The following is a 15,056-nucleotide window of genomic DNA, read 5'->3' as shown; positions in this document are numbered from 1 at the left end:
ATAAGGATACCATATTAGCTATCCTCCAGCCATTTGGCCCTTCACCTGTGGCCAGCGAAGATTTAAATATCTTTGTCAGAGTCCCTGAAATCTCCTCCCATAGCAGCTGGGGAATGTCTCCTTAGGCCCTGGGGATTTATAAACAAAGAACAGTGCAGCACAGGAACAGGCCCTTCGGCTCACCAAGCCTGTGCCAATCACGATGCCCGAACTAAACTCAAGAAAAAAACCTTCTGCCCTTACTCAGTCTGTGTCCCTCTATTCCCTCCCTATTCCCTGGATGTACCCATCCAGATGCCTCTTAAATGTTGCTAATGTGCCTGCTTCTACCACCTCCTCTGGCAGCCCATTCCAGGCACCCACCACTCTGCATGAAAAACTTTCCCCGCACATCTCCCTTAAACGTTCCCCCTCTCACCTTGAACCTGTGTCCTTTATGCACCTCTCTTTCCATTAAAACATTTAATACCTCCTCCATATTAATCTCTAGAACTTTATCATCCCAACTGAAATCTCCAGCTACAATGTCTTTCTCCCTTAGTGAATACAGATGAAAAATATTCATTTAAGACCTTGCCCAAGTCCTCTGACTCCATGCAACAGATTACCCCTTTGGTTTCCAATGGACACCACTCTTTCCCTGATCATCCTCTTGTTCTTAATATATTTATAAAATGCCTTGGGGTTTTCCTTATGCTTATTTACTCATGATACTTCGTGAGCCTTCTTTGCCCTTCAAATATATTTTTTAGGCATTCCCTTACACTCCTTATACTCCTGAAGGCCTCCCCCATTTTTACAGCTCTGTACCTACCACATGCTTCCTTTTTTTAATCAACCCTTGATATTGGCCAAGATACAGGGGATATTTCCCCTGCTGTTCTTCAAAATAGTCATGATGTGGAGATGCCGTTCATCAAAATAGTACCATGGGATCTTTTACAGCCACCCGAACAAACAGATGGGACCTCATCACTGCAGAAGTTCATCAGGGGAGCGACCTAGGCCCAACCATCTTCATTAATGACCTTCCTTCTGTCATAAGGTCAGTTCGCTGATGACTGCAAAATATGCAGCACCATTCACAACTCCTCAGACACTGAAGCAATCCATGTCCAAATGTTGCAAGACTTGGATCATATTCAGGCTAGTACTGACAAATGACCAGTAACATTTGCGCCACACAAGTGCCAGGCAATGACCAACAAGAGATAATCTAACCTTCACCCCATGACATTCAATGGCATTACCATCACTGATACCCCCCATCTTTGCCATATAAATACTGTGGCTACAAGAGCAGGTCAGAGGATAGAACTCCTGTGGGGTGTAACTCACCTCCTGGCTCCCCAAAGCCTGTCCACAATCTACAAGGCCCAAATCAGCAGTGTGATGAAATACTCTCCACTTGTCTGGATGGGTGCAGCTCCAACAACACTCAAGAAGCTTGATGCCATCCAGGACGTAGCAGCCCAGTTGATTGACAGCCCTGCCACAAACATTCACTCCCTCCACCACTGAAACACAGCAGCAGCTGTGTTGGCCATCTACAAGATGCACTGCAGGAACTTGCCAAGGCTCCACAGACAGCATCTTCCAAACGCACAACCACTACCGTCTAAAAGGGAAAAGACTGCAGATACATGGAAAGACCACCACCGCAAGATCCCGCTCAAGCCACTCACCATCCTGACTTGTAAACATATTGCCATTCCTTCACTGTCGTTGGGTGAAAGTCCTGGAACGCCCTCCCTAACAGCATGGTGGATGTACCTACATCATATGGACTGCAGAAGTTGAAGGAGGCAGCTCACCACCACCTTCTCGAGGGCAATGAATGCTGGCCTAGCCAATGATGCCCATATCCCTTGAATGATTGTTTTTTAAAGTTTAATGTTTCATCCAAATAGCAGCACTTCCTCAGTGCTGAGGTGGAGTGTCAGCCTTGATTTTTGTACTCAAGTCCTGGAGTGAGACTGGAGTTCAGAATCAGGTGATTCAAAGTTTTGAAGTTTTTTTTTAAAAGTTTATTTATTAGTGTCACAAGTAGGCTTGTATTAACACTGCAATGAAGTTACTGTGAAAATCCCTTAGTCGCCACACTCCGGCACCTGTTCGGGTACACTGAGGGAAAATTTAGCATCGTCAATGCACCTAACCAGCACGTCTTTTAGACTGCGGGAGGTAACTGGAGCACCCAGAGGAAACCCACACAGACACAGGGAGAACGTGCAGACTGCATGCAGACAGTGACCCGAGCCAGGAATTGAACCCAGGTCCCTGGCGCTGCAAGGCAGCAGTGCTAACCACTGTGCCACCGAATGATTCAGAAGCAAGAGAGCCACAAGTGACACGCAAAGAAAGAATTTAAAAGCACTGCATAAGTTTAAGAGGTTGGGCAGTACAAATGGAAAAGAAAAGCTGTATCCACATAGCAGACATGTGAGCAAAGTGAAAAAGTCAAGTAGAATTAATTCTGCTTCTGAAAACCTAGCTTTTGGAATTCGCGTTGTAGCAGATGCAATATGTGTCAATTTTTCTGCTATGGTGGTAGACAATCTAACATTTTATTTTTAAAGGTGCTTATACTCAACTTCTAAAAACCATTTTTCACCTCGACAGCCCATCAGTCACACCACGAGGACAAATGCCTGAACCACTTCAGGTCAAACGCTGCTCTTCTAATCAGTCATCAAGAAAGAAAGATGAGCTCAGGTGTGATTCTCCCTTCAATTTTCCTTCCTTCAGTGATCAGAGCATCCTCACATCATAGTGACACCGCTGAAATCAGAAAGTGACGGGAGGTACTGAACCTGCATCCTACCACAATCTGCCACTAATATCCTTAGACATGAAACCTAATTTTTGTTGAAGTGTGTATGGATATAATCAGTGATGCCATCTCAAATGACATCATTCACACATAGTGTTGACAAGCAACACTGAAAAGGCCTGCCAAACACTTTCCAATGCTCTAAGTAAACACTAAATCATCTAACTCTGTCCTGGGGCACAAAGACTTTCTCTAGGATTATAAAAATGGGAGACAAAAACACCTCAAACTAATTGTGATAAAAACAGGAAGTGGCCAGCAATAAACTCTGTTTTATCCTCATATAAATGAATTGAGCTTGGCATGACATTGGAATCTTCTTCTCTTGCCTTTGTCTATATGATCACTTCTTTGGGCAGGAGTCCTCCACCCATTTAACAGACCCTTTCACCCATCTCCCTCCACCTGGGCCCCTCTCCTTCTGCCCTCTTACCTGCTCCTCATCTTTTCATTGAAAACTGGCAGTGACGTTAGCTGTCTGAATTTCTCTGTTCCCTTCATCCACTCTCACCAGTCTCCCTCTGAACCAAAACCAACCCCGACTTTATCAAACTTGCTGACAAGGGCAGTGCTGTTGTCACCTGGCATACTGACCGCAACCTTGCAGAGGCTGAGTGCCTCAGGCACATAGAATTTCTACTGTGCAGAAGGAGGTGTTAGGAGGAGAGATTGGGTAAACTGGGGTTGTTCTCACTGGAAAGACGGAGGATGAGGGGTGACCTAATAGAGGTGTATAAAATTATGAAAGGCATAGATAGGGTGAACGGTGGGATGCTTTTTCCCAGGTCGGTGGTGACGTTCACAAGTGGTTATAGGTTCAAGGTGGGGGGGGGGGGGGGGGGGGGGGGGGTTTAACACGGCTATCAGAAGGACGCATTTTACACAAAGGGTGGTGGGGGCCTGGAATGCGCTGCCGGGCTGGGTGGTGGAGGCGGACACACTGGGAACGTTTAAGACTTATCTAGATAGCCACATGAATGGAGTGGGAATGGAGGGATACAAAAGAATGGTCTAGTTTGGACCAGGGAGCAGCGTGGGCTTGGAGGGCCGAAGGGCCTGTTCCTGTGCTGTATTGTTCTTTGAGGCCATCCAGCCCATTGTGCCAGCACCGATAACAATCCCACCCATGCCCTATCCCCGTGACCCCATGTATTTACCCTGCTAATCCCCCTGATACTTAGGGACAATTGAGCATGGTCAATCAATCTAACCCGCACATCTTTGGACACTAAGGGGCAATTTAGCATGGCTAATCCACCTAACCTGCATAACTGTGTACAGTTTTGGTCTCCTTACTTGAGAAAGGACACACTGGCACTGAAGGGGGTGCAGAGGAGATTCACTAAGTTGATTCCAGAGTTGAGAGGCTTATGAGGAGCGACTGAGTAGACTGGGACTGTACTCATTGGAATTTAGAAGAATGAGGGGGGATCTTATAGAAACATATAAAATTATGAAGGGAATAGATAAGCTAGAAGCAGGGAGGTTGTTTCCACTGGCGGGTGAAACCAGAACTAGGGGGCATAGCTTCAAAATAAGGGGGAGCAGATTTAGGACTGAGTTGAGGAGGAACTTCTTCACACAAAGGGTTGTGAATCTGTGGAATTCCTTGCCCAGTGAAGCAGTTGAGGCTACCTCATTGAATGTTTTTAAGACAAAGATAGATACATTTTTGAACAGTAAAGGAATTAAGGGTTATGGTGAGCGCCCGGGTAAGTGGAGCTGAGTTCACAAAACGATCAGCCATGATCTTATTCAATGGCGGAGCAGGCTCGAAGGGCTAAATGGCCTACTCCTGCTCCTAGTTCTTAGGTTCTTATGCACACCTAGGACACCAAGGGGCAATTTACCATGGCCAATCCTCCTAACCTGCATATCTTTGGACTCTGGGAGGAAACCAGAGCACCTGGAGGAAATGCACACAGACACGGGGATAACGTGCAAAGTCCACACAGTCCTAGAATAGAATCATAGAATCCCTACAGTGCAGAAAGAGGCCATTCAGTCCATCGAGTCTGCACTGACAACAATCTCATCCAGGCTCTTTCCCTGTAACCTTATGTATTTACCCTACTAATCTCCCTGACACTAAGGAGCAATTGAGCAAGGCCATTCAACCTAACCTGCACATCTTTGGACCCAAAGTCGCCCAAGACTGGAATCGAACTTGTGTCCCTGGTGCTGTGAGCAGCAGTGCTAACCACTGTGCCACCCTTTCATTAAAGTAATTGAGGTGTGGACTGTGATAAATTTGCAACGTACCAAATTTAGAATGCTGCTTACTCTGTCAAAGTTTGCACAAGAAACATGATCATCTGAGCAAAGTAACAGAATGCTGATGGTGCCTGTAGAAATATACATCAGCAAAGGTTACAGTTTCCAGGAAAGGTAGGGATTAAGGGGGATGGGGGAAAAGCCTTTTTAAAGAGGAAATGTTTAAACACTGTGCAAAATTTTCAATTAAACCTGGTCAGAACTCCAATAACTCATATCACAATTTATAATTGGATTTGCTGCCAAATTTGGGAGCATTGCATTCTGCAGTGCAGTCCTCGAAGGTTCAATATATTCTACTCTGCCGAACAAAGTACCTAATGCATATTGGTTTAGAACAGGGGAGGATTTTTTTTTTCTGCAACTTATCTCAGCTACCTTTTATAACACAGTCAACCAGACACTCATTAAGCCCCAACCTAAAACTTCCAATCATATCAAGAATGTTTAGTGAAGAAAAAGAAAATGCATTAATATTTAACATGAAATGTTTGTAACTTTTAACTAGGATTTCTATTCCACAGATTACAGTATCAAAATTAACTCTTAAAACTTGTGTCCACACTTGCCCAAATGGCAATCTTCTGGCTTCAGTTGGACAGTTGGGGCGGTATGGTGCACAGTGGTTAGCACTGCTTTTTTAGATGGTTGAAACAATTACAATGAGTGTAAGACAGACCAAAACCTTCATCTGTGTTATTAAGTAATGTTCAGTAGTATTGGCTTCAATTAACCAGATTAACGTTTAGAATCAAGAGCGCTAGGACAATTTTAAAAATTTAGAATTTTAAGATTTACATTTCTGATTGAAATAACTGACTTTTCCTTTCTGGCTATCTACATTCCATAAAAAAGTGACACCATTAATCTCTGCCTATACTAATTGAGATGTTACAAATCCACTCAGCTCCCATAGACTGGAGAGGGATTTAAGGAAAAACCAACTATCCAGGGATCTCTGCTGGAAAATGTTGGGTTCAGTTGAGGGCAGCACCATGCTTGGCTGTGATAGCCCCATGGTGGAATAGCCTGACAGCACTCACTAAAGGCTCACTATCAAGGGAGGGGTGCAAGTGTGAGGAGAGTGATTCATTAAAACAACAACAAGCTACCTTTTAAGTGCTGCCACTTTCAATGGCCCATCATGGGAACCCATCCCACCCAGTGGCACCCACAATCACCTCGTGATGACTTGGACTTTTTGTACACAACATGGGGGGCGGGGGAAGAAACCAGATAAGTTATTAAAATTATTCTCCAAAATTAATTTTTAGTACATTACACTACAGTAATATACATATAAGAGGACTTGTATTCTTTGAAATGGTTCAAAGTGCTCAGTGTAAAACCCAGGGATTATTTATTTACTCACGCACTTGGGTCATTGAGCACAAGATGAACGGGCATTTGAAACTGATTTGCCAAAGTATCTTACTCTAAATCAAGTCCGTTGGCTCACAGCCAAAACATCAGAACACAAGTCTAGCACACTGTAATTAAAGATCTGCTTCAAGACCCTTATTCTAGCCTCCAAAATCCCTCCATTTTCTGACGTGCATTGATTTCTTCAAACCACAAAGCTTGCATCCTCTGATGCTCAGTGGTCATTCCCTTCCCACCGCCTCTGCTCCTTTGACAAGATATTGCTTTGGCCACTATGTCCCACCACCCTCGAATTCAGTTCTTCAGTACCTGCACCATGTTGTCTCTTTACCTGCTTTCAGTAGTATCCTAAAGATCTTTCTCCTTTACTGCACTTTCACCCATTGCTAACCCACTCGCTTGGTAACCACTCTGTCCAATACCCTGTGAAGTGCTCCAATATCCCTCTGCATGTGAATGAAATGCTAGCTTAATTAAATTTTAAAAGAAAAGAAAATGAGTTTTAAGGGCAATTAAAATCAACTGGTGGTACTCCACAGGATGTCAACTTTCAGATAAGTTATTTTTACACCTCAGTTGAAACAAGATAAAATCAAGTTAAAATCTGCAATTCTCGATTTTCACACTCTTGAGATCAAGGAATAGACAGGTTATGTTCTCCCAGGGCTCAAGATGACTTGCCTTCACACTTCCCTTCCGCCTCTGTAGGAAAATGTTCAGCCCCTGCTCAAGGCCTCACTGATAGCTTGGGCAAGGCAGGTAACTTCCATGGTGCAGAGGGGTGGGGAGCCCAAACAGAAACCCACATCCTGCTATACACTAATATCACCACATTAACAAGTTACACTATTGGATGAGCAAAAATGTCCAAATTTTCAAAGCCTACAATTCCAGTAATGTTGTCCTTTCTCTGAAGTGTTGGGAGGGGACATTAAGCTGATCGTTTTGGACCAAAATTACATAACTGACATTACATGCACTTTCCAGTGAGTGGGTGATGCCTGGGTCAAGGTTAGCTAACTCATCAGAGAATGAATCTCGGACTTCCCTGGTCTGTGTGATTCAGTACCACACACTGTGCAGAGCACCTACCCACTATGTTATCAGAAGTGACTGACAAGATTAATTGCACTTTATGCCTTGGGTTAAACAGAATCCCTCAAACAGGATGGTGGCTTAGTGGTACTGGATTAGCAGCCCAGAACACATTAATCCAGATTTCAATATTGTAAATTGTGAAATCAAATTTGAGCTTGGATTGACGAGTAGAACTAACACACTGTGGATTACATAGAATGTATGGCACATTCAGCCAAACCACTCCATGCTGACATTTATGCCTCTTCCTGTCTTTCTTCATCTAAATCCATCAGTGGAAACTCCTACAGGATTCCCTTCGCCCTCACAGGTTTGCCTAGCCTCTCTTTAATTTAAAAAAAAATTATTCATTCGTGGGACATGGGCGTCGTCGCTATTGTCCATCCCTCGTCGCCCTTGAACTGTGTGGCTTGCTAGGCCAGTTTAGAGGGCAGCTGAGAATCAACCATTTTACTCTGGCTCTGGGCCACACGTAGGCCAGACCAGGTAAGGACAGCAGATTTCCTTACCTAAAGGGTATTAGCGAACCAGATAGTTTTTTCCAACAATTGACAATGGTTTAATGGTCATCAGGAGATTCTTAATTCCAGGTATTTATTAATGAATTCAAATTCCACCATCTGCCGTGGCGGGATTCTAACCCTGGTCCCCACAACATTAGTTGAATTTCATTGCCTCTCCAAATGCATCTGTATGAAGCACTTCAACCATGTGAGTTCCGCATTCTCACTGCTCTTTGCGTTAAGTAATTTCAACACCCTATTGAATACCTTATTGACTGTCTCATACTGATGGCTTTGAGTTATACTCTCTCTCTCAAAAGTGGATACATTCTTTCTGTACTCACGCTATCAAAACTTTTCTTAAAGGCCTCAATAAGGAGTTTCTTCAGAATGCTTTTTACTGTTGGAGATTTTTTAAATCTCTCATGCTTAATTCCATCTTTTATTCCCCTTCTCTTTATTTCATTTTTCTTACATGACTTTACATTGAATTAAATATTCAAATTCATAGTTTCGTTTATCCTCTACAGGACTCAGTGAGAATTCTTCAATTTGATTGGTCGAAGAGTCATGTCATGCTGTTACCTGCCCTGTTTACACAGGTCCTAGATCCCCCGTATAAGGTACAGCACTAAAACTTGCTCAAAATACCACAAATTGCCGGTTTTTGTGTGGCAAAGAGTCTATGGAGGACTGTCAGCCCGATGAACAGCAAGTGACATTCCTCTGTCACCAACCACAAAACCATTGCTTGATTAAGAAACCCCTTCACATGAAAGATATAGGCCACCAGCAGACAACTACGCCTACATTTTGAAGCACTGATCGGATTAAGCTGCTGTGCTGATTTTTGTGTTTCCATTTTTAGCTGCAGTGTGTGCATGTTGCAGCCCTCCCCATCTCTCCCACCAAAAAAGGATTCAGAGTGCCCCCTCACTATTTGGTACAAAGTTAGCAAACTGAACTTTGCAACTTGATTATGAATCTGGCCTGTAACAAAGGGACAAAAGCCTCCTCGCAAAGTTGTAAGAATCCCTATGGGAAATAAATGAGAGCAATCCCAATCCACATCATAGAACTGCTCAGAGTTTGATGCAAATTGGCAACAATGTTCAGATGCTTTGAGGGTAATTGAAGAACAAAGTGGAAAGGTCACACTACAGTAAACAAAGGTGCATTTTTGGACAAGAGTGGGTAAGCTTCATTTTTCAAGCCACCATTTCACATCTGGAATTGCTCCATGGTTGCAATCATTATATCAGGTGAACAAATATTCACCAAAATGCTAAAAAAAAGCTTCAGTTAGGTTGCCAACTCTAACTGGACATATTCTGGAAGATGTTGATGGAAGTGACATCACGGAAAGCCAGCGGGGTGGCGTGAGTGGGTTCTAAGGGAGCACAAGAGAGGAAAACAAATCCCTGAAGGAATATTCCTATTGTGAACGTCCATATTTTTGGGGGTCGATTTAGCTCAGTTGGCTGGACAGCTGGTTAGTGATGCAGAGCGATGCCAACAGCGTGGGTTCAATTCCCGTACTGTCTTAGCTTATTCATGAACTTCTCAACCTCACCTTGCCCCCCCCCCCCCCCCCCCCCCTCAAACCGCCTGAGGTATGGTGACCCTCAGGTTAAATCACCACCAGTCAGCCCCCCCCCTCAAAGGGGAGAGCTTCCTATGGTCATCTAGGACTATGGCAACTATAACTTTACCTTTTACAAAGTGGCAAATATATTCGTTTTATATAGAGCGAACTTGAGAAATCAACGTTGTCCAATCACTGTAACTCTGTGTAAATTGGTAATAATGCAGGATTTCAATGAACTGCCCTGAGGTTCACCTTGTCCTGAAATGGAGACTTGAAAAACAAGGAAATACTTCCAATTCCCGCCTGGATAAAATCCCATGAAAATCAATATTATCCTCCCCCACCAAAATGAAATCCCACTGGGAGCAGCTTCCACTCAAAACGTACAGAGGGAGAAATCCGTTCTACCCTACCAGGGCTGCCGATTTACATTGATTCCCTGAGGACAGACACACGTTAAAACAACTGAAGACACCTCCCAATGCTTTTTGTCGCCGGGATACCCGATAGAGGAATCAACCATACACTTCCCAATACTATTAGGCTATGATACCCTTGCAACATCGCTCGCTCCCAGCTTTCCCTCGCCTCGAGATTGAGGCTCAGTGCCAGTGGGAAAACAGGCAGAACAGTAATATTCGTGAGTGCAGTACACATCGGTTCATGCTTTATGTCATACACTGCAAACATAATCAGATCACCCTTTCCAATGAATGATAACTGGCCAGATCTGTACGAATTATGAGCTTTATTTGTTTGAAACGTCATTTTAAAATCTCACGATTGCTTTTACTAGCTGCCAGAAGATTGATGGCAAATCCAGTAGACAACGGCCAATCCGGGAGGGTTAGCGACCCTACTTTCCATCACATACATAATCCACATAGTGCAGTTTCCCGCTGTCTCAGCTTGATTGCCTTCAGCACAGAAGGATTACTTAAGGAAAAGGAGAAAACAAAACACATCCAGTGACTACTGCCAGTAGTGTACCTGGCAAGGACAGGTTCAGCCCTGTTGTCGAGTAGCATGACAATAGTAAATGTGTAGGCTCACACAGGAAGAATTGCCACTCCATCTCGGTAGCAGAGGGCGAATGGCAATAATGGAATGGCAGTATGCAAATTAGCCAACATCCCAAGATAGTAGAGGAGGGGGAATAATTTGGAAAGGAAATTTACAAGGTCATTACTAATGCTTGCAGTGACGGCAAGGTTGCATGATCCACATAAAGGTTAGCAGAAAACTGATGCAACAGGACTATTTACCAATGTCCTTTTCAACATCAAGGTGCAGCTCAGGAGAGGGAAAAAAAAGTCATCACTAAAATATGCTACAGTACATAGAAAAGCTTAAATATTTGCCCATTTCTTAGCATGTGGCCACCACACATTACTAACTGCTTTCACATGTTGCTAACATTCTTGCAATTGTTCACTCAAATCCAAATAAAACTGCAAACCACCCAGGGATGGTGGAACTGAGGCTTGATGGAACAGACAGAGGGAAGTACATCTGTACTGGTTTCATAGGCAACTTTATATTGGAGCGTGGCTTGTTTCCGTTAATAAAATTTTCCTAGTGTGAATAGAACTTGTCACGAGAGTATTTTGATGGGTCAGGAACAAACACTATTATCTTTTCAATTGTTGCGATGAGTGCAAGGCTTCATTGGAGCCTGTGATCGAATCAACTGTTCAACATGCATTACAGCTCACATCAACAGTCATTGCTTCCAACCCTGGGCAAACTGAGAAAAGATGCATGGTGCATTTAAAAGAAGTCGGTAAAATGAGGACAATGTTTGCAATGACACAAACCCATCAGGTATCAGCTTATCTTTAACATAATACACAATACAAATGATGCAGGTGTTGAACTTGATTTTGATACTGAGTTTTATTCTAGAATCATTATGACAGGAGACTGAACTTCTACATTTCTCCTTGCTCTGGATCTCTCCTCCCCTGACATTCACCCAAATAGCCATTTTTCATACATGAGCCAGACTATTCAACTGTGGAGGGCATTGGAGTCAAGTCTAACATGATCCCCACATATACGTTGCCAGCAAATGTGACAGGACGGTGTGTAAGAGCAGGAAGATTGACGAATTTTACCCCACCAAACCAGAGATGTTGAGGCCAACCGTAGCACCATTACCTTCACTCAATCCATTCATCACAGTGCAGGAATCAAATCTGGGCCTTCCTCATCTCGATAGGTTATCTTGAGCAGAGGAGGAGGAGGTGGAGGAAGCATTTACAGAAAAAATTTGTAAGAGTAAGAAACGACTCACTAAAGGTTTTTAAAATTATGAAGGGGTCTGATAAATTGAAGGGGGAAAGACTATTTTCTCCAGTTAGGCAACCAGTTATGAGGACTATTCAATATATAATTGTCCCTAAAAAGGGTAAGGAAAAAATTATTTGCACAGAGCATTGTTGGAGCAAGCAATGATTAGCTACAGGGACCGAATGAGTCAAAAATCACTGCATCTTTGAAGAGAAAATTAGATAAATATTTGAATCAGAGGAAGACAGAGGACATTAAGAAGTAACAGAGGCAATGGGAGTACTTCTGCATTATTGTCAGAAAGAGCCAGCAAACAAAGTGGGCCAAATGATTGCTTCTGTGCTGTAGACTTCAATGGTTCTATCAAGACAAGACTGAACAAATATTAACAGGAACTGGCATTGCAACAATGATGTAGAGCAGCAGTAAACTCATCAACTGAACCTTGAAATAACATTGTATTTTTCCTTGACTAAGAAAGCACCACTGTAAAACAGAAAGGAAAACGATCAGTTCTACTCTCACAATAAGGTAAACACAAGCGTGTTTGGGAAGTATATCTGTATTGCCACAAGAAAACTTTTAAAATATTTTTTCTACTTTACCTGTCTGACAGAGGCAGACAATGTGCAGCTTCCACCTGTCCTTCCTTTGCATTTCCATTATTCTTATTTGAGCTGTCAGAAAGTTCATTGCTGATTAAGACCTTGTGGATTTCTTTCAGATGAAAAAAGTAGACTCCAATATGTCCAAAAAGCTTTGCGCAGAACTCACAACACATGAGCTTCTTGCGGTATACTTCACTGTGACACCGTTTCATGTGAGTGCTTAGGCTGCCTGAATGACTGTAGGCCTTGTGGCAAATGCGGCAGCAATAAGGCCTGCTCTTGGAGTGAATATTCAAATGATCCTGAAGGTGATGTTTAAGCTGAAATCCTCGACTACAAACATTGCATTTATATGCCTTTTCATCCAAAACCAACTGCTCAGGCAAGTTTCTGCAGAAGGCAGATGTACTGGCGACCTGCACAAAGTTACCAGTTTTGCTCATTGTTGCATCATTTGGTACAGTCTCTGGTTTTAAACTATCGAGGTTCTGAATAGCAACCATCCCTCCAGATAATGTTAAAGGAGCTACAGCCTGTGTAACTGCCACAGGCTTGGGCATGATGTTACAAAACTTCTTTAGCACTGCCGCTGTTTTGTCTGAATTTTCATCTGTTGCTCTTTTTATGTTTTCTTCTCTCACTTTGAAAGTACCAGATTCCCGAGGAGAACTATCAGATTTCAACTTGTCCTCATCTTCCTGCATTCTGCTCAAGAGATTACAGGTCTCAAATCTTTTCGTTTTAGAAATGGTCACATTATCCGTGATCTTTCTTTTCCTTACTAATCTGTGCTCGAGTACGTTGCTGCTTGGCTTCTTCAGTCTATTTATAATCCCCTTTTCTGATGTACTCGGATTGACACTGTCGATTGGTATAAATGGCATCTGACCACCTGGCTTGTGAGCACTGTCTCTGTGAAAATCAGAAACCGTACAAATATTCCTCGACATTTCAGCAGTTCCAGGCTGATCATGAGCTGACATTGCAGTGAGGACTCCAGACTTGAATTGGGTCGATGGTGTTGTAAAAGTAGTTTGATTTTGCTTAGGATTATGAAAGATGGTGTTTTTCACTCGAGAGTACGGTAAAATAGGAACTTTGCCTTTTGGTGCAGGGGTAGGTGCAATGAACTGAACAGAATTTCTAAATTGCATTATTGGCACAGAACCAACTGGCCCAGTACGTTTTGTGATGAGTGGGGACTGCCGGTCAGTTTGGACAACAGACCACGTTGAAAGGTTGCATGTTGCTGACAGAGAATCCAGGCCGGGTTTAAAGGAAACTTTTGCTGCCCTGGGGGGTGGCACGTGTCTGTCCACACTGTTTGAAATGTTGAGAGATATTGGTTGAACTGTTTCATTTGTTTTCAACACGTCAGACTTGGGTGTGGAACATTGTCCGAGCATCACATCTGTATGCTGGGGAAGTGAGGCAGGAGCCGTGACGTCAGCGGGTACAGGTCCTATTTTGTCTGCATCAACCAACAATCCAGTTTTAGGTGCTACCACACTTGGATGAATTTGTGAACGGCTGGGCACTGTGGTTGGTTGAACCTGTACTGGTGTCACTCCTGGCGTACTAGTGCGACATTGAAGATTACTTGGTTTCACCACTGCCAGTTTTGAAACCGCTCCCTGCTTCATGGCTGGCTTGGCCCACACAGGCTGATAGCGAGGAATTGGTAACTTCAATTGTTCAGTGACAGCAATGTGAGGTGCTGTCTGTCCAAATGTTACTACTGACGGTGTACATGCTTGAGAAACCTGTGCCTGGCCAGCGGGTGAGGCCATGACCGTTTTTTCGACCTTTGAGGATACTCGCGGAGGAGCTGCAGCAACCTGTGGCAGGGCTACAAGTGAGTAAGTTCCCTCTTTACCAGCAACAGGCATCAGTGCATAGCTCCGAGCAGGCATGATTATAGGTTTTGCATTGTTTGGTGCAAATTTATTTGTCTGAATGTCTGATGAAACAGTGGGTCCAGTAGAAATTCCACTAATGGACGAATGAGGTAACATGGAAGAAACAGATGCTCCCAATGGTGATGGAATAACTTTTGGAGCAATGGTTCTGAAATGACCCTTGGTCTGCAAACTTCTCTTCTGGCAAGTCATAGTGGCTGAAGATCCTTGTGTATCTGTTGAAAAATGGACACAATAAGTCATCCACTGCAATTGAGATTTCTTTCAAGGTGAATGCTATTTTATTTTATGAACAGTGAAGCTGTCTTCTCAAGTCACTTCTAGTCCTATCTTGCAGCATTGAAACTTGTAAAGAAAATGCCATGTTGAACAGCGGAATACAATCATTGTGCAGTAACTAAAGAACGCACAGGTCTGCGGCTCGCATCATTCATGGGATCCAGGGATGCTGGCTGTCAGCTGCACAGAAAAATGCAAAAGGATACCCAACAGACCTTGGAGGTGTAAAAGGTCTGAATTACTTTCTGAAAAGAAGAATATATGCATTTATATGGAGGT

The 15,056-nt window shown here is 43.3% G+C and overlaps 1 protein-coding gene across 11 annotated transcripts in view; it reads right to left on the bottom strand.

Annotated features, from left to right (window-relative positions):
* Positions 1–15,056, bottom strand: part of znf438 (zinc finger protein 438) — a 221,783-nt gene that overhangs the window by 15,891 nt on the left and 190,836 nt on the right. For all 11 annotated transcript variants that reach the window (XM_078233454.1, XM_078233471.1, XM_078233407.1 and 8 more), the window contains one exon: positions 12,577–14,713. In XM_078233454.1, coding sequence (XP_078089580.1) covers positions 12,577–14,713 — 2,137 coding nt within the window. The remainder of the gene's footprint in view (positions 1–12,576; positions 14,714–15,056) is intronic.

The sequence above is a fragment of the Mustelus asterias genome, chromosome 2 (assembly GCF_964213995.1).
Source record: "Mustelus asterias chromosome 2, sMusAst1.hap1.1, whole genome shotgun sequence".
Lineage (NCBI taxonomy): Eukaryota > Metazoa > Chordata > Chondrichthyes > Carcharhiniformes > Triakidae > Mustelus > Mustelus asterias.
This window is presented reverse-complemented; position numbering and strand designations above follow the sequence as displayed.